At 38.1% G+C, this 19,487-nt stretch overlaps 1 protein-coding gene across 11 annotated transcripts in view; it reads left to right on the forward strand.

Annotated features, from left to right (window-relative positions):
- The window catches only part of Nf1 (neurofibromin 1), a 58,180-nt gene that overhangs the window by 4,644 nt on the left and 34,049 nt on the right, over window positions 1-19,487 (forward strand). For 4 of the 11 annotated variants that reach the window (XM_069500967.1, XM_069500968.1, XM_069500973.1 and 1 more), the window contains exons 7-30: window positions 485-634; window positions 1,268-1,367; window positions 2,228-2,370; window positions 3,385-3,578; window positions 3,999-4,107; window positions 4,905-5,063; window positions 5,710-5,903; window positions 6,508-6,691; window positions 7,096-7,282; window positions 8,259-8,306; window positions 9,106-9,205; window positions 9,561-9,693; window positions 10,259-10,364; window positions 11,796-11,859; window positions 12,540-12,711; window positions 13,086-13,228; window positions 13,707-13,815; window positions 14,421-14,527; window positions 15,080-15,211; window positions 15,597-15,751; window positions 17,456-17,613; window positions 18,069-18,221; window positions 18,488-18,666; window positions 19,197-19,332. In XM_069500967.1, coding sequence (XP_069357068.1) covers window positions 485-634; window positions 1,268-1,367; window positions 2,228-2,370; window positions 3,385-3,578; window positions 3,999-4,107; window positions 4,905-5,063; window positions 5,710-5,903; window positions 6,508-6,691; window positions 7,096-7,282; window positions 8,259-8,306; window positions 9,106-9,205; window positions 9,561-9,693; window positions 10,259-10,364; window positions 11,796-11,859; window positions 12,540-12,711; window positions 13,086-13,228; window positions 13,707-13,815; window positions 14,421-14,527; window positions 15,080-15,211; window positions 15,597-15,751; window positions 17,456-17,613; window positions 18,069-18,221; window positions 18,488-18,666; window positions 19,197-19,332 — 3,315 coding nt within the window. The remainder of the gene's footprint in view (window positions 1-484; window positions 635-1,267; window positions 1,368-2,227; window positions 2,371-3,384; window positions 3,579-3,998; window positions 4,108-4,904; window positions 5,064-5,709; window positions 5,904-6,507; window positions 6,692-7,095; window positions 7,283-8,258; window positions 8,307-9,105; window positions 9,206-9,560; window positions 9,694-10,258; window positions 10,365-11,795; window positions 11,860-12,539; window positions 12,712-13,085; window positions 13,229-13,706; window positions 13,816-14,420; window positions 14,528-15,079; window positions 15,212-15,596; window positions 15,752-17,455; window positions 17,614-18,068; window positions 18,222-18,487; window positions 18,667-19,196; window positions 19,333-19,487) is intronic. The other 7 variants (XM_069500972.1, XM_069500975.1, XM_069500977.1 and 4 more) reach the window with 4 other exon arrangements.

The following is a 19,487-nucleotide window of genomic DNA, read 5'->3' on the forward strand; positions in this document are numbered from 1 at the left end:
AAATTCTTAGCGGATGCCTACGTCGTAATAGCTATCTGCATGCCAAATTTCAGCCCAACCCGACCAGTAGTTTGAGCTGTGCGTTGATAGATCAGTCAGTCAGTCACCTTTTCCTTTTATATATTTAGACTAGCTTATGCTCGCGACTTCGTCACACGAATTTCAAACCCCTATTTCACCCCCTTAGGGGTTGAATTTTCAAAAATCCTTTCTTAGCGTGTGCCTACGTCATAATAGCTATCTACATGCTTTTCAGCTTGATCCGTCAAGTAGTTTGAGCTGTGCATTGATATATCAGTCAGTCACCTTTTCCTTTTATATATTTAGATTCCTAACTTGACCATTTATAAATATGTATAACTATATATTAGGTAATATTTAAGATAGCAAAACAAACAAACAAAAATCTAAGCCTTTTGTGAGCTTGTGATTCTAAGAAGTTTTTATAAATTAAACTCAATAATTTATCCTTATTTGTTTTCAGGAATTTGCAGAAGTACAAAGTCGGCCTAACGATGAACTCAGCAAATGCTGTGATACTTTATTCGATATTTTACAGGATAGCTTTTCTGATAACAAAAAGTCAAGAGTTGCTATGTGGCCCCTACAGATTATGTTACTGGTTTTGAACCCGGTAAGACAACTTAAAATAACCATTATAATATACCTTACATTATAATATACATTATAATTATATTATAATTATGTACATTATATATTTATATACATTATATACATTATATATATATACATTATATACATTATAATTATATACCTTACATTATAATTACATTATAAACATTATAATATACCTTACTATTATGACGGTCTCCATATACAGCACTAGATGACGCTGTCACACTTTGCGATGAAGTAACATACAACACACACTAGATGTCGCCACAGGATCTTCGAACTCTCGCTATAGATCCTCAATCGCGCTAACGGAGTTTTCTCTATAGCACTTTGCCTTTATGCCAACACGTTCTAAGATACCGTTCCGATTGAAACAGCTATAGTCCGCGACAGGTCGAGATGGCAATCGGGGTTTGAGGTGGGGGGACGCCCCGCACACCCGCACGTCACCCGCGCGTTAGCGTACAGTTAGCGCGGGGACTGTGCGGGTGTACGGGGTGTTCCCTCCCCGATTGCCGTCTCAAGCTGTAGCGTATCATGTACTATACTACCCTTATTTATCAACAAATAAAAAATATTATATTAACCAACAGGTATTACACATGTCACATTTTTTCAATTTCTTTTGCAGAAAGTTCTAGAAGAAATAGTAAACGCGGATAGCGGTGCTCCTTGCAGTCCGCGACACACAAAGAAAAAACATTTCATTGATTCCGTCAAGCGGGGTCTGAGTAAGTAATACTAGTCATATTATACTACTAGCTTATGCTCGCGACTTCGTCCGCGTGGACTACACAAACTTCAAACCCCTATTTCACCCCTTAGGGGTTGAAATTTCAAAAATATTTTCTTATCGGATGCCTACGTCATAATAGCCATCTGCATGCCAAATTTCAGCCTGATCCGTCCAGTAGTTTGAGCTGTGCGTTGATAGATCAATCAGTCAGTCAGTCGGTCAGTCAGTCAGTCAGTCAGTCAGTCACCTTTTCCTTTTATATATTTAGATAAATGTCATTAAGGCTGGCTGCATATTATAAGAAACTAGCTGATGCCCGCGAATTCGTACGCGTGGATTTAGATTTTTAAAAATCCCGCGGGAACTCTTTGATTTTCCGGAATAAAAAGTAGCATATGTCACTCTCCAGGTCTTTAAATATACCCATGCAAAAAATGACGTCGATCCGTGGCGACTTGATTGAAGGACAAACCAACAAACCACCAAACAAACACTTTCGCATTTATAATAAGGGTACTGATCAGTGGCGTGCACAGGGTTTGAAGCCAGGGTAGGCATTAGTTAGGTAGGAACCTGTTTACTTGCAGGTCATAATGAAAATTATGCATTGAGATATTACAACTGGGGTAAGCAGTGCATATATGCCTCTATGACCTGCACGCCACTGGTACTGATGTACTGATAGTCAGTCAGAAAAAATTCTGACGTGCGCCAAAAGACCTTGCTCATATACATTTCGCACGTACGCTTCTGATATTCGCGGAGCGAGAGCGCAATAAAGTTTTCTGACAAACAATTTCTGATAATATACCTACAGCCGGTCTATTTATCAATCTTATCTGACTACTTCGTCAGGTCCCCACAACAACTCAAAGCAAATGACAGAAGCAGCTATAGTGACATGTGTGAAGTTGTGCAAGGCCTCCACTTATCTCAACATTGCCGACTCGGGCAACGTCACCTTTGTGCTGGTCAAATGTGTCATCAACGACCTTAAGGTAAACATTGGCACCGATTCTAAGCACAACCTAATTTTAGAGTATTCGCACCCTCTTCTTACTATTGTAATATGAAAAGGACAGAAGCAGTTTGACATTTCTAAATTTAATTTTTAGATGGTAAAACCTGTGATTTTAGCACGCACTCGCGAACCTACCGTTTAAATTTGTATTGTGCGTCTTTAAATGTAAAGTTCATGTTCTGTCATTTTTTAGCATTGTTAAAAATAAAAAGTATGCAGATACTCTAAATTTAGTTTAGAGAAAGACAACGGAATCGGTGCCAATGGCCCCGATTCTCTAGTCTCTCTCTAAACTAAATTTAGAGTATCTGCATCTTTTTCTTTTTACTAATGCTAAAAAAGGAACGGAACATGACTTTCACATTTAAAGACTCTAAATTTTAGTGCACGCTACAAATTTAAACATTAGGCTCGCGACTGTGCGCTAAAATCACGGGTTTTAACATCTAAAAATTAAATTTAAAACTGTCAAACTGTGTCTGTCCTTTTCATATTACATTAGTAAGAAGAGGATGCGCCTACTCTAAAAATTAGTTGTGCTCAGAATCAGTACCATTGATTATTATCCAAACCATGTTATGGTTAAAATAAGAAGTTTCCTGTTATGATTTGGACAGAATTCAAGTAGACTTCTTCCACTTTTGGAAACCCTTTAACGCCGCATTTTCCAGGAACGGCATTCCAAACAAGTGGTAAATTAAACTAGTTGACGATTCAAAAGCACTTGTAAAAGTTTACTTGAATAAAAATATATTCTACTAGCTGATGCCCGCGCCTTCGTCCGCGTGGAATCAGGAATCCCGTGGGAACTCTTTGATTTTCCGGAATAAAAAGTAACCTATGTCACTCTCCAGGTCTTTATCTATACCCACGCAAAAAATCACGTCAATTCGTGGCACCGTTGCGACGTGATTGAAGGACAAACCAACAAACAAACACACTTTCACATTTATAATAAGGGTACTTTGTATTCTATTAAGACGTTTCTCAGGGTCTGTTGTTCAATCCGAACAAACCGTACGCCCGTGGAGCCCTAAACCCCGGCTATTCGGAGCTCGACCTCCTGAGCGACTGCTTCGTGTCTCTGTTCCGAATAATGCCGCACTCCAACGACGCGCTGAAGACCTGCCTGAATCTCAACACACACATTTCCTACCACTACATCATCGTTAACTCTCTGCTCAGGTATTTATAAAATAATATTCGACTAGCTTATGCCTGCGACTTCGTCCGCGTGTACTACATAAATTCCAAACCTCTATTTAACCCTTTAGGGATTGAATTTTCAAAAATTCTTTCTTAGCGGATGTCTACGTCATAATAGCTATCTGCATGCCAAATTTCAGCCCGATCAACTAGTTTGAGCTGTACATTGATAGATCAGTCAATCAGTCAGTCAGCTTTTCTTTTTATATATACAGATATAATACTTAACTATACTTTTTCGCTGTTTTTCCTTAAATGCATGATTTGTCCAGAGGCCTTAGTGAAGTTAAATCTGTGGTTTAGTACGGACGCGAAAGGGACAGAAAATTTCCGTCTCTTTTCCTTCCATCCTAAATGACAGATTTACGCACAGCCTTCACATGTTTTCATTTCTTTTAGGATAATAAAACAGCCCCGATTGCCATGGTGGCCACAAATAGAACTCCTGTATCCAAGGGCTGCAGAATTAAGGGCCATGTTCACTGACACCTTGAATAAGGCAACACAGGTAAGAGGACGCACAAAATTAAACCAATTATGTAATAAAAAAGTCTCTATACTTTTCTATTTGTTATAAATTGCTATTTTGTGAAGGATGAGGTAACTGAAATTTTTGGACATACATAGTTTAACTATGCCCCATAGATAAATAAATAAAAGTTTATTTATCTCAAAGACCATTTTGTGGGCCGACGTAAATCAGGTGAGGCGCAGCGCAGACCATTTCACTGCCAAATCGTTATCGGCTTTGCCAATGCTGAAATAATATCGAAAATCAAATGAACTGCAATAAAAAGAACGTCCGATTCGTAATTGTGTCAATTGATTTTAATTATTATTTCAACATTGGCAAAGTCAACAATGGTTTGGCAGTGAAAATTGCCACTGCGCCTCACTAGATCTGCGCCGGCCCTTAGAAGATTTATCACGTCATCTCTCAATAATCTGATTCCGCTTCGCTTCACTGTGAACGCACCCTTAGAAACAAGATATCGACAATGGCCCCGATTCTCTAGTCTCTCTCTAAACTAAATTTAGAGTATCTGCATCCTTTTCTTTTTACTAATGCTAACAAAGGAACGGAACATGACTTTCACATTTAAAGACTCTAAATTTTAGTGCACAATAGAAATTTAAACAGTAGGTTCGCGAGTGCGTGCTAAAACCACGGGTTTTACCATCTAAAAATTAAATTTAGAAATGTCAAACTGCTTCTGTCCTTTTCATATTACAATAGTAAGAAGAGGGTGCGAATACTCTAAAATTAGGTTGTGCTTAGAATCGGTGCCATTACTTTACTTGCAGGGCTACATAGTTCACACACCCTTACGTATGATATCACTGTCTCTCAAATCCAAAGAGGTGCAGTCGAAATTCAACAAATCTGAGGAAATGCCGGCGTATAGGCATCTACTTATGTTGCTTGTCAAGCTGATACACGCCGATCCTATGCTAATGTTGAGTGTAAGTAAATAATTAACATTTCCTACTCAATCCACATGCTTTTTTGATTTTTTTTCAACTAGCTTATGCTCGCGACTTCGTCCGCGTGGACTATACAAATTTCAAACCCCTATTTCACTCCCTTAGGGGTTGAATTTTCAAAAATCCTTTCTGGTGGATGCCTACGTCATAATGCCAAATTTCAGCCCGATCCGTCCAGAAGTTTGAGCTGTGCGTTGATAGATCAGTCAGTCAGTCACCTTTTCCTTTTATATATTTAGCTTATAACCGCGACTACCTTGAGAATTAAGGATTTTATAAATCCCTCCTTTTTCCAACAAATCCTTACAAAAAATCACGTCGATCTGTTTCTTCCTTGCGTGTGATTGAAGGACAAACCAACAAACAAACAACAAATACACTTTCGCATTTATAATATTATGGGTAGTGATTGTACAGCAAATATTTGGTGGTTCCTAACATCAGGTCACCCGCCTGCTTGTTTTCTCGCCATTTTTATTTTAAAAAAATTAGGACCGATAATAGTTTGATTGATAAATTATTTTGACGATTTAAAAGCACTTGTGAAAGTTTATTTGGATAAAAATAAATTCTATTCTATCCTATTTTATTGAACATTGGAAATAATATAGACTTTTGTCTATAGAATCCAGGCCGTCCCGGCCTAGAGATTCAATCCTCAACCACTGAACTAATAAACGGCCTAGTCTCCCTAGTGCACCATACTGGCATGGGGGAAATATCTCAAGAAGCCATGGATGCGTTACTAGCCTTGCACAGACCTGATAGAGTCCATATGTGGAACCCTGAAGCACCTTTGAACACTTTCTGGGATATCAGGTAAGGACTAAGGTAGAAGATTATAGGATCTTAATTAAATAGGCCCCTCGTAACCCCTCGGCTCTTTGTCTTACAAAGATGACGTAAACTGTAAATACTATTAAAAATGGGATTAAATCAGCAAAAATTATAATTACTCCAATTTTTGTAGAACCATTTTTTTGATTAATCATGTGTTGTGATTTTAAACCGACTTGCAAATAGGAGGCGTTTCCCAATTCAGTCCGTTTTTTTAATGTATGTACACTGATTTTTTCGAGGTTTCTGGACAGATTTATACCGAGTTTTGTTACTCTTGTTATACAAAAGTTACCCTATTTCGTTACCCTATTTATTTAAGTTACCCTATAGCGACTTCAAAAAAGGTCATGTATTCAATCCATACGTATTTATTTATTTATGTATATTACCGATTATCTCAAAAACCCCTGGACCTATTTTAATAATTTTTTTCACTGTCGTAATTTCAGGAACGTTTTAGTAAGTATGTCATCTACCTAGGTCTCATACTTATGTACGAAGTAATACGCATAAATGTACCAATATTTTTGATACGTACACCGATTTCACCGAGATTTCTGAACCGATTTGAATTTTTTTTCAGTTCTCAAGTCCTGTATAACATAAGTCAGAAATTAATTCAACGTCAAATAAACAACTATAGGGAAGTATTGAGATGGCTACGAGACGTGTTGACTTGTAGGAACGAATATCTTGCGAAGCATAAAGAGTACGCAAATGTCGGCTCACAGATACCCATATGCAAGCAAGCGCATATTAAATTGGAGGTAAGATTAATACTGGGGGTCCCTGGTAGAGATGTCTTAGTAAAAATAGGTGTTTCCTTTCCGCCTTCTTACATTAAATAAAAATAAAAGATTGTTCTAGTTTCGCTCATTGCATCCTTTTCCACCAAAAATATGACTCCGTCCGCGTGGACTACACAAATTTTAAACCCCTTTTTTACCCCCTTAAAGTTGAATTTTCAAAAATCCTTAAGATCTGCATGCCAAATCTCAGCCCGATCTGTCCAGCAGTTTGAGCTGTGCGTTGATAGATCAGTCAGTCAGTCACCTTTTCGTTTTATATACTTAGATTTACTACAGAGAAAAGGTTATTTTTTTATAAAAATTTACTACAAAGAAAACGTCTGATTTATTCTGCTCTAGTGTTGTGATTTTGTATAACTCAGGTGGTGTTCTTCATGTGTCTGTGGTCTATCGACACTGAAGCGGTGCTAGTGGCGATGTCGTGTTTCGCTCTACTGTGTCAAGAGGCAGACATCCGTTGCGGTTCGGACGATTTGTCCGCGCACTGCCTTCTACCAAACTACGCGGTCTTTCAGGAGATCGCTCATACCTCCACCGTTCTCACCACCGGTGAGTGACATTTCTGATTTCCTGGAGCTTCAGACACGTGTCACGTAGTGAAATTTCCATGGCAGCGCTCAGTTGCGGCCGACGTCGAAACTCTGACTTATGAGTTTTTTTGAATTTATAGCCGGAAATGCTTTACTACATATCTCATACTAGCTTATGCTCGCGACTTCGTCCGCGTGGACTACAAAATTTCAAAACTCTATTTCACCCCCTTAGGAGTTGAATTTTCAAAAATCCTTTCTTAGCGGATGCCTACGTCATAATAGCTATCTGCATGCCAAATTTCAGCCCGATCCGTCCAGTAGTTTGAGCTGTGCGTTGATAGATCAGTCAGTCAGTCAGTCAGTCAGTCATTCAGTCAGTCAGTCAGTCAGTCACCTTTTCCTTTTAATATAGAAGATTGCAGTCTTTTTACTACATATGGGACATGTTTTAGCCGTTCTGCAGTCCACACGAAAAACACTTTAGAAATTTCGGAACGACCTTCCACTTACCATGATGATGTTATTAGTTGACCCTAGAGGTTTAGGTGCTAGTGGTTGCAAGTGAGCGCTGCCATGGATATTTCACTACGTGACATACGGAGCGGACATCCTTCGTTTAGTTACGATAAAGAAACCTGTTCCCTTTTTCTTCTTCTTCTTGCTTGTGAGTAGACACTTAAACGTTTCCGTCTGTTGTGCGTACCCCCTTAGCACGATGTTACCCCCTTGTTATTGTTGACTGTCATAATAATTTTGTTAAAATCTTAATAGGGTCTTGGATTGTAGTAATAAAATGAAGTGATATTTGTATAACTGTAGTATATGGGACTAGAATTCATTATTAAAGAGAATAATTTATATATTTAGTGTATTCCTACTTAATAGTCACACATCCGGAGTTTATGGCTTTAACTGTGTATTGTTTATTTCAGTGCAACGATAAATAATCGACAGTATATTAATTATTTTTAACTGTTTTAATTTTTTACAAGCAGCCAGTCAGGATATGGGCAGGGGTTGTTTCTATAAAAATATTCACAGTAAGTGATCCAGATGTCAAAGTAATCAATCATCAATCAAGATCAATCATCAATACTTATAATAAAACTGTAACAGGTCAAATTCTGTACATTGAAGATATTTTGAAAAAATTTTTTCGAGGGCAATCTATAATCGATACTGAACCCAAAACTGTAATTTTTTTCATTTTTGTCTGTCTGTCTGTCTGTCTGTCTGTCTGTATCACGGCCGCGCATCACGCTGAAACTACTGAATGGATTCCAATGAAACTTGGTACGATTTGAGGTCATACTATGAGGAAGAATATAGGATACTTTTTATCCCTAAATTCAGCATGGTTCCCGTAGGAGAGGGGACGAAAGTTAAAATGTATACTGAGTTGTAATTCATTAACGCGTAGTCCGATTTCATTCATTCTTTTTTTGTTAGAAAGGGGATATTTTAAAGATTGTTCCGTAAATATTTCAAGGTTATCGGTTTTTAACCGACTGTCAAAAAGGAGGTGGTTCTTTTTTCTACATCGATTTTTTCGAGGTTTCTGGACCGATTTGCAAATATTTTTTTTAAATCAACAAAAAAAGTTTACGTCGTGGTCACATAAAAAATTCTGGATTCAACTCCTTAATCCTGATGCTGCAGGGTTACTGCCCGCCTGGGTTATCAAGATTCAGGAAGTATTCATAGTGAATTCATATTGTAGGTACCAAGCAACGACAACAATCCCGAAAAATCAAAGAGTTCCCGCGGGATTTTAAAAATCAGCTAGTTTAGGAATATAGGCATTTACAGTAGATTGACCTGTCTTATCTTATCCGTAAGGTTCCGCTGGACTCCAAAAGCGCATAATGGCTTTGCTAAGAAAGATTGAGCACTGCGTTAATGGCGTGCAACCAGTATGGGAAGAGACTTTTCGATGTTGGTAAGTCATGGATTATGGTAAAAAAGCAATTATTTATTTATTTAAGGTAACATAACAAAAATCGAAAAGTCAAGTGAATCGTGAAAAACTACATATCTAGTTTAAAATGCCCTATCGAGAAAACCACCAAGAAACTCCGTGAAAATGTATAGTTTATCGATGAGTTTACAACTGAAATTCCGTTGTTCTTAGCCCTTGGCTAGTAATCGTCAGATTTGTTTAGAGATCTTATTCGAAGGCCAAACCAACAAAAGCGAGTTTTTGACCACTGAAGTTGCTAGTTTGGTTTATAATAATAGATGCATGATGTTTTTATTACCAATCCAAATTATGTACTGAAAAACGTTTTAAATAGGGACTCGATATGCAAGCTACTGCAGAAATACCCCAAAGGACTAGGCGGGCCGGACGAGCCTCCAGAGCCCTTACACCGCGCCGCCGCCAAACGACGCGTGTCCCATCACACTAGTACCGAACATGATTTTGAGGTCAGTTCACATTATGGGAGCATCCGAAGTATACAATAGGAACAAACTCGCCGAAACCAGCGCCTGCACCTAGCCCCTACGTCACACGAAGCGGCCGTGAGTAGTACGCTTCGCTTGCAAGGGGGTACTATGGGAGCATCATATAATACTTACGGGATACTTACGCACGCTGTTCCTGCAATATTTCGTCTGCCCGTCGAGTACCTCAAGACCTCACCGTACCCATACCTTGACCATAAAATTACCAGGGAAATAGGAAAAATAAGAACCACAACAACATCATGTTCAATATTGAAATGTGACGAACCCCAGATGCCCCAGCACACTATGTTCACCATTAGGCCATCCCGACATTAGGCAAAAAATCTTTAAAAAAAATCTCTTGCACCTACAATCTCCCTGAGAAGTGGATTACATTTTTCTCCAATATGAATTAGACGCTTGAAGTTTGGTATTTAGGGACGATAAAGTTTCTTACTTTACTTCGGAATTCGTTGAAATATTGTCTTATCCATTTTCTATTTTAGGTGAAAATAAGAGTTTACAACATTTGCCATAATTTCAGATACAAATCCAGGAGTGGGCAAATATAACATCGTTTCTTTGCGCTCTTGGAGGCGTGTGCCTTCAGAGAAAGCCTACACCGGTGTGGACACAAATACTCACCCATGGTATGTCAAGCGTATATAGTAAAAAATAAATAATAAACTTTTATTTCAGGCATATTGTGTGTTAGTACAAAAACAATTATTTGACCTATGCTAGTACTTATTACTAGCTTAACTTAACTTAACACATTGATGGACAGTAACGTCCACGGACGTTCAGATAGTAAATAATGATACGACAGAACGCCTGTAGACGTCATAGTTATTACTCGTGTCACGGCAGTACGTCTGAGGGCGCTTGATTTTCAATACTTTTACAAGGAAGAACATGTTGTAGTGTCACCGCAAAAGTAATGCGGCTTTCCTACTGTCATCGTACACAGTTCTACAACATGTCAAGTTACACACGCATTGACAGAATTCCGGTACCCCTCTCCCCGCACAGTACGCTCGTGGGCGTCGTGTTTTCATACATTTAGTCACGTAGTGCGCGTCGGCGGGAGGATTAGTGTCACCTCATACTTTCGCGCGCAAATAACGGTTCGAGTGGTAAGTTATCAACGTATTTTTGTGTTTTTATTTATCGAAACATTCAAATTCAATTCATGTAACTTACGTATAAGGTAATTGTGCTTCTAATATTAGTAGTTGCTTGTTTTGAATGCAGTTTTTTGGTATTGAAACAATAATGAATTTATCTACAGATGGCGCCTGGAGATCCGTACGAAAGGGAACAAAAACGGTTGTTAGAATTGTTCAATGAAGTTGAAACTCCGGAATCTAGTGAAGATCCATATGCTGATGATGGGGAATACGGGTCCGACAAGGACTACTATCCTTCAGGCGACGCCTATATGCGTTCTGTCACTCAACAACATTGTACATACAACCGCATTGCCACTACGCCCATAGGCAATGTATGAGAATAAGAAGTGTCATTTAGGAAGAAATTCTTAACTTGTACTGTCCACCAACGTGTTAAAAACTAATCTAATGGTATTCATATTGCGATTGCGATCGTGACATTATAGCTGTCATTTTACTGTAATCGTGCACCGGCTTACCGTACTAAATCGTACTTTTGACATGACAGTTGACATATAGAGCAATATGGCGAGTTTTTTCTCAAAATTTACGCATTATACAGGGTGTAAGCAAAGCTCTAGCAAATACGAAGACAGGTGATAGTACTGATGATTACTGATATGATACCACAAAAAAACCGCGAAAAAATCTTACATTTTGTAAAAGTTCACCATATAGCAAATAAAACATCTGATTGGTGCTAGAGGTCAACGAACGTTGCGTAAGTAGGCCACTCGGAGGGCATTGATCCGAGATTTGAAAATGATGCAAATGGTTATTGGTATTGGATTGTTTGTGTTTAGGTAGTATAACAATAACGTTAAGTTTTTGCTAGCGTTCTGGTTACACCCTGTATTTATTTTAATGTGCTCAAAACCCGTGAATCTAATTGTTATTTTTTCATTATAGATGCGAAAAAGTATAACGTCCTTGCTAACAGTACACAAGAAGTGCAATATTGTCCAGTCACTCAGTAAGTCGATTTAAAAAACTTTTTACTGCTTTATGCTAACGAGAGTTTGGTTCTTAAAGCCAATTCATCATCACCTACCCATTACCAGGTCTCCCCTCAGAATGTGAGGAGTTTTGCCATAGTTTACCACGTTGGCCAAGTGCGTATTGGCAGCCTTCACACACTTTTGAAAACATAATGGGGAACTCCCAGGCATACAGGTTTCCTTACGATGTTTCCCTTCATTCGGCAAGTGATACTTAATTGCTTAAAACGCATATAACTCCGAAAAGTTAAAAGCGTGCCCGGGATCAAACCACAGATCCTAGATTACCGAATTAGACAGATTCCCGTTGACCTAGATTAGATTCTAGGTCAACGGGAAGTACCCTCTAGGTTTCTTGACAGACACGATAGACAGACAGACAGATAGACGACGAAGTGATCCTATAAGGGTTCCGTTTTTCGGTAGGTAGGTACGGAACCCTAAAAACGTAAAAAAAAGTTTGCTACTTATGTCTATTTTATTCTATTATATACTTTGAAACCATCCAACCGATGTGCTCCAAACCGGTTTCATTAGAAAGGCATTAATGCGAAGATGGTTTTAAACCACTAAAACAATGCATTAGGCACATTTTTTTAGCGTAGTAGCACACGCTGGGTATCCGCTAGGAAGTATATTATTCATATGTTTGTAGATTCATTGGCCAACTCCTTAGACTCCTTTTATGCAGCAATGAACGCTTTGGAGCTCAAATACAAACCCATGTGAAGGAATTGGTGGGGAACGAAATGTCGCCAGCCCTCTACCCCATACTGTTTGACCAGATTAAGGCTATTGTCGACAAGTTTTTCGATCAACAGCAACAGGTAATATACTTACGTAATCTACGTGTTTGGCATGCACGTATGAAGTAGACATGCGTTAGGAAAGAATTTTGAAAATTCAACCTCTAAAGGGGTAGAATTAGGGGTTCGAAATTTGTGTAGTCCACGCGGACGAAGTCGCGGGCCCAAGCTAGTCTATATATACAAATGAATCGCTGAATGTGTTGCTGATCGCAAATCTCGAGAACAGCAGAACCAATTTCACTAATTTTTTTTTTATAATATTCCTTGAAGTACGAGGATGGTTCTTACAGAGCGAAAAATTTAAAAATTTGCCTGAAAAAGAATCGACTCTTAGGCGGTACGAAGTTCGCCGGGGCAGCTAGTATTTAATAAAAATCTTTCCTTATTCGTAGGTAATGTTAACCGACTTAAACACCCAATTCGTGGAGCATACGATTTTCATAATGAAAAGCATTTTGGACAACAAGAACAACGAGCAACCGTGCGAGCATCTCAGCACAACGTCTATTGAGGGACTCATGCTGGCTATCGTACGGTAGGTTCTAAATCTAGATTTCCGATCCGATCCGATCCGAATCCATGAAAATACGTTTCGTCATCCGTGAGAATATCTCGGATTCAAATCCGGAGTTTGGTCCGAGTTTTTTATATTCGTGTTTTCACGGACTCAAATCGGAGGAGTGCGTAAGCTAAGTCATGAAAATTTAATTAATCGCTGTATTTAGATGTATGTTTTTACTTATTTAATTTTGCATAATTCGACTACGTGGATTTTTGCTTACGATGAAACTTATAAATGAGACTGTATATAAGTTGAGACGGTTTCTATGTTTGTTTCTTAAAAACTACTGCTATTATTTTGCATTACATACATAATATCATCTCAGTTTAATTTCCTAAATATTTTGAAAATAATAGGCCACAAGAGGGCGCTACATTAGTTTAAAAATTTCTTGTTGAAAACTTTGTTTTCTGTATTATGAGTTTTATGTATTAATATTAATTTGTTATAGGTACGTCCGGCATTTGGATATGACAGTGCTGTCGGTTCAAATAAAGACGAAACTGTGCCAAGTCGTCGATGCTATGATGAGAAGACGCGATGATCTAGCTTTTAGACAGGTATAGTATTAATCTGGTTTTGCTTATTATAGAATTTATTGTACAAAATTTTACACATACCCTCGAAAAAAACGTTAGCAACATTCCAATGAGATAATGAAGATCAAAGTGCTCTTCTTTGCTCAAAGTTTTTGTCGGAAAGGAGTGTGACATCATATTTCTTGCTCTTGTACTATTTAAATGCCTTAAAACAAATAAATTATATAATTCAAGCCTCAATAGCTCAACCGGTATAGGAGTGGACTGAAAACCGAAAGGTCGACGGTTCAAACCCCGCCCGTTGCACTATTGTCGTACCTACTCCTAGCACAAGCCTGACGCTTAATTGGAGAGGAAAGGGGAATATTAGCCATTTAACATGGCTAATATTCTTTAAAATATATATATATATATAAATATATATATATATTTCTAAAAGCCTGTGCTAAACACGACATATCCACATCGCGCAAATTTAAAACTTGAACAGTCCCAATTTTTCCAATACTGTATGTATTGAAGTAGAATAAAAAGGTGTAGTGTATGTGATCTAAGCACGGGTATTAGTTATATTGTAATCATAATTAGCAGACCAGTGTTTTTCATTATATTAATTTGTCCCCTAGGAAATGAAATTCCGCAACAAACTAGTGGAATACGTGACGGATTGGGTGCTGGGCACGTCGCATCAGATCGCGCCGCCGCTGCGGGCGGATGCTTCCTCCATTACCAGGTAGAACTAGCTAGTTTAACGTGCAACTCATCTTCAAATTTGCCGTAAAGTGCAGTGCTACACCCGCGCTGCGGTCGCGCGTCGATTGAAATTATATGGATTTACAAAAATACAGATTCTCTTTCACGAAAATTCCTACTACTAAAATGTGCAGACAAGATCAACTTTCGCTCTTTAAATAACTGCTTACAACATTGGAGAATCCTGCTCGCCAGCAGCTTTGGTTTGGCTGATGGAATGTTTAAAGTAAGCGTGGTCCCGTCGTGACCATGACTCATGCAACTGAGTCGGAATATCGGCAGGTAAAAATCATCAAATTAATCGTGGTATGTACCCGTTTTCTACAATATAATACGTCGTTAAATCACGAAATGATCTTAAAATCAAAGTTCTCAAAATCCTGACTTGTGCAACCCATTTTACTTTTATTACCGTTCAAAATTTAATGGTAACAATAACGTACCTTTAACTGCTTGATATGCAACTGGTCCTAAAACAGACGAAATCATTTGTGTTTTACTAGCTCGTAGCAATTCACAATATTGTGATCAGACATTATGTATCCAGGGAGCTGGACCAGGCTTGTATGGAGGCCGTGGCCGCTCTGCTCAGAGGCCTGCCTTTACAGCCGGAGGAATCTGATAGAGGAGACCTTATGGAGGCGAAGAGTCAACTGTTTCTTAAGTAAGTTTGGTCATTATCCCTTATTACAATTTGACTGGAACAAGTCTAGTTAAGCACTTTAAACCGCTTTCGCCTGAAGAATTTTTGTTGGAAATGATTTTTGTTTCTAAGATTCCTATTTTCAAAACCAAAACTTTATCTCATCTGATTCACGCAGGAGTTGTTAGAAGAATCTTTTCTTGCCTGACCCTTACGCTTTTCTTCGTCAATTTAAATCCTCGGTTCTCTCAGTTAGGTGATAGTTTAATCGGTTGTAAAGGACTACCAAACTGACTTTTGTCAAAAACTTACTATCCAAAAGGAACAATTTAGAAGGAATTACTGCAATAAATGTACTAAATATTATGTTTTAGCTTTTGCGGCTAAAGTAGTCCCTGTTTTTCAGATATTTCACCCTATTCATGAATCTCCTCAACGACTGCAACGAGGTGGAACTAACAGAAGGGCCGGGCCGTCTGGAGACGTTGAGAAATGCCACGATACAGGCGATGTCTAACTTGCTCTCTGCCAACATCGACTCTGGATTGATGCACAGTATTGGTAAGTAGCATTTTGCTGTGCTAATTTGTGGGTTCCGTATTCTAAATGTTGTATAGAAGCAGGCGTTACTTTGCGGAAGTCCATGATATACAATGAACCAAAAGCTTAATTTGCTATAATCCACTGAAACAATCAAGTGTTTCGGCGGATTATAGCAAATTAAGCTTTTGGTTCATTGTATATTGGTTACGTATTCAAAAAAGCCTTTGTATTTGATCCTATCTAAACACTAAACTTTCAATGGATGTCCATATTGATAAGGTAGTAAATAGAGCTTACAAACAATTGGGTTTCATCAAACGGGTAACCCGTACTTTTAGTAATGTGGAATGCATAAAAACACTTTACTTCGCGTATGTCCGGAGTATTCTAGAATATGCGTGTAATATCTGGTCGCCTCAATACATAATATATGCCCATAGGCTTGAAACCATACAGAGGCAGTTTCTTAAATACTTAGCTTTTAAAGACTTTAAAAATTTAATAGTTATGAGGAAGCGTGTACTCACTACGGTATCGGCTCACTGGAACATAGAAGGGAACAATGTGATATGTTGTTACTGCAAGCAATTTTAACCGGCTCAATCGATTGTCCTAGCTTACTCTCAGCCTTTTCATTTAATGCTCAACCTTCAAGAACGCGTCACACGCGCCTTCTAAATGTTCCCAAATCTAACTCAAATTATGCGCGAAATTCTATAATTCCACGCTTGGTACGTACTTATAACAATCAGTTCGCTGAGTTTGACTTATTTTACCTATCAAACAATAAATTTAAAAAGGAATTAAGAAACTATCATCGTAAAACAAAAAAAAAGTAGCTAACATCTAAATATGCATGCAATCATACACTCCCATTTACACACACACACACATGCACACACGCTCACACATACTCATAAGCACACACTCACACACGCATACACACACACATACAATCATACACACACTGTTGTAATTTTATTTTATTATTGTATATACCTACATTTATTCTAACTCTATTCTGTTAAAATAGTTTAATTATAATTTTAAGTAATCTCTTTTGGCCTTCTGTTATACCTAGATTTAAATTTAAATAATTATTATGTATTTACGCTGTTGATTACTTTCAAATAAACAAAATAAAATAAAAAATAAAAAATTGTTATTTTTGGGGTTCTGAAATCAAATTCTAAGGCTGAGACTTGAGATTTATATAATCGGCTTTTAGATTTATGTCAGACACATTACGCTGACTCGTTTTAAACCATGAGCGAAGTCGAAGTACGCTTAATAGATTTCCACCTAAGGTGTCATGACAGTTTCGTCAAGTTCACCTGCATGTATTTAACGTGATAATTTTGGTAGGCACGCCAATTTCTCTAAATTAACAACTGTTCTAAACTGTTGTTACTCCTGACACCTGAATTCCTGAACCTATGGAAACTTTTAGTATTCCTTGAGATTGCAGTACCTCAGAACCCTTTGTACTGAATTTGGACGAACATTTCTTTGTCCTAGTATGTTACATATTTCAGGGTCTACTTTTGATTCTAAACTGAGCTGAGCTACTATAATTAAATAATTATATCTTTTAACGTATCTATCGTATCTCTAATATCGATCTGCGTTATTAAACCGGAAATGAACTTGTAATACCTCTATCTTGAAATAGGTTTTAGAAATGCGATAATTATTTTATCAACAATTCCCATTTGTGAATAGATTTAGGATACCACCGCGACCTGCAAACCCGCGCCGCGTTTATGGAGGTGCTTACCAAGATACTGCAGCAGGGTACGGAGTTTGATACTCTGGCCGAAACTGTGCTAGCTGACCGATTCGAGCAGCTCGTGCAGCTTGTCACCATGATATCTGATAAGGTGAGTGACGAATAGATAGACCAGTTTTGTCATAAAGTAGAAAAGTCTGATTGTGCCGTGAGACCTGTTTAGTGTAGACTGTGGAACTAAAATATTTTAGAGAATACAAGCTTAAGCTTGCGACTTCGTCCGCGTAGACTACACTATTTTCGAATCCCTATTTCACCTCCTTAGGGATTGAATTTTCAAAAATCCTTTCTTAGCGGATGCCTACGTCATAATAGCTAACTGCATGCCAAATTTCAGCCATATCCGTCCATAGTTTGATCTGTGCGTTGATAGATCAGTCAGTCAGTCAATCCTTTTATATATTTAGATTTCATTTGTACAGTGACTCAATTGCAATGCCAATCATGTCTCAATCTGTCTAGGACATCGTCTTTTCCATAGTATTGACCAAAATTTGGAAAAATTTCTATTATTTAGCCCATAATCTAAAGTCACTTCGTTCCCAGGGTGAGTTGCCCATAGCCATGGCGCTAGCTCACGTGGTGGGATCCGCTCAGATGGACGAATTAGCTCGAGTGCTGGTTTCCCTGTTCGACGCTAAGCATTTACTCGCTCCGCTGCTATGGAATATTTTCTACCGAGAAGTTGAAGTGTGTGCGGTAAGTGTTCATTGAGGTTACTATTACTTTTTTTTATTGAAAGTAGGCTTGCGTTTGACGACAATCATGCCTGAGAAACAGCAATAATAAGGTCTAGGTTGGAGCGCGCTGACCTAAATTCCATTGAATAAATTGGGAGAAGAAACAGCAATAATAAGGTCTAGGTTGGAGCGCGCTGACCTAAATTCCATTGAATAAATTGGGAGAAGAAAGCTGAAGTCTTGCAAGATAAAACTTGATACTTAAAAATGATTTCTTGTACATAGGTATCAGACTGTATGCAGACGCTCTTTCGAGGAAACTCTTTGGGCAGCAAAATTATGGCGTTCTGCTTCAAAATATATGGTTATGGATATCTACACAATTTGTTAGAACCCTTGATCAGTGCGCTGTTGGATCAAGCCGATTGTAATCCCAATTTGAGCTTCGAAGTTGATCCTGCAAGGTGAGTTACGATCATAGGCAAACGGGGTTTAGGGGTTCAAACCTCCGATGGAATAACAGTCATGAAGTGAAACAATTTTTAAAATGCACATATAATATATCTAGTTCTACACTAATTCTTCAATTTTTCAATTTTTTTTGTAAATAAAAAAAAATCGTGCTTTAAAACTTGAAATGTTTCGATAGATGTGCTCCTTTCTGTTTCGCCGTCAAATGTAAAACTTTTTCGGAACAAAATAAAAATAAAACCGCGCTTTTTATTACTATTATCGCGCTTAGTATATATTGAATATCTAACAGTTAAATTGAAAGTTTATGACCAGGAACCTTGTCAAGTAAATTTTTTTAAGAATATGTTCGGAAATTTGGTACCGATATCAACCTTTGTCAACTTAGAACAGCTTTTCGACTACTTTCTAATGTTGGGATTGCTCTAGTTCAGCATATTATGGTTTATCGTAATTTTTTAAGACCGTTTCATAATACCTAAGTTATACGATTATACGAGTATACGATTAACTTTCATTTTAGATTGGATCCTGGCCAAGACATAGAAATAAACCGGAACAACCTTCGGGACCTTACGAGGGAGGTTTTCGACCGCATTGTCAACTCCGCTGATAAATTCCCTTCGCAGCTACGTAGCATGTGCCACTGTTTGTACCAGGTTAGCTTTTATAATGCTTTCTGAGCTGGCGATGGAGACAGCCATGCTTGGAGTTTCTTTACGTGATCAAATCAGAAATGTGGTAATAGGAGAACCAGAGTAACCTAACATAGCTCAACAGATTGTGAAGCTGAAGTGAAAGCCGATATATGTTG

Source organism: Maniola hyperantus, chromosome 9 (assembly GCF_902806685.2).
Source record: "Maniola hyperantus chromosome 9, iAphHyp1.2, whole genome shotgun sequence".
In the NCBI taxonomy this organism is placed as follows: domain Eukaryota; kingdom Metazoa; phylum Arthropoda; class Insecta; order Lepidoptera; family Nymphalidae; genus Maniola; species Maniola hyperantus.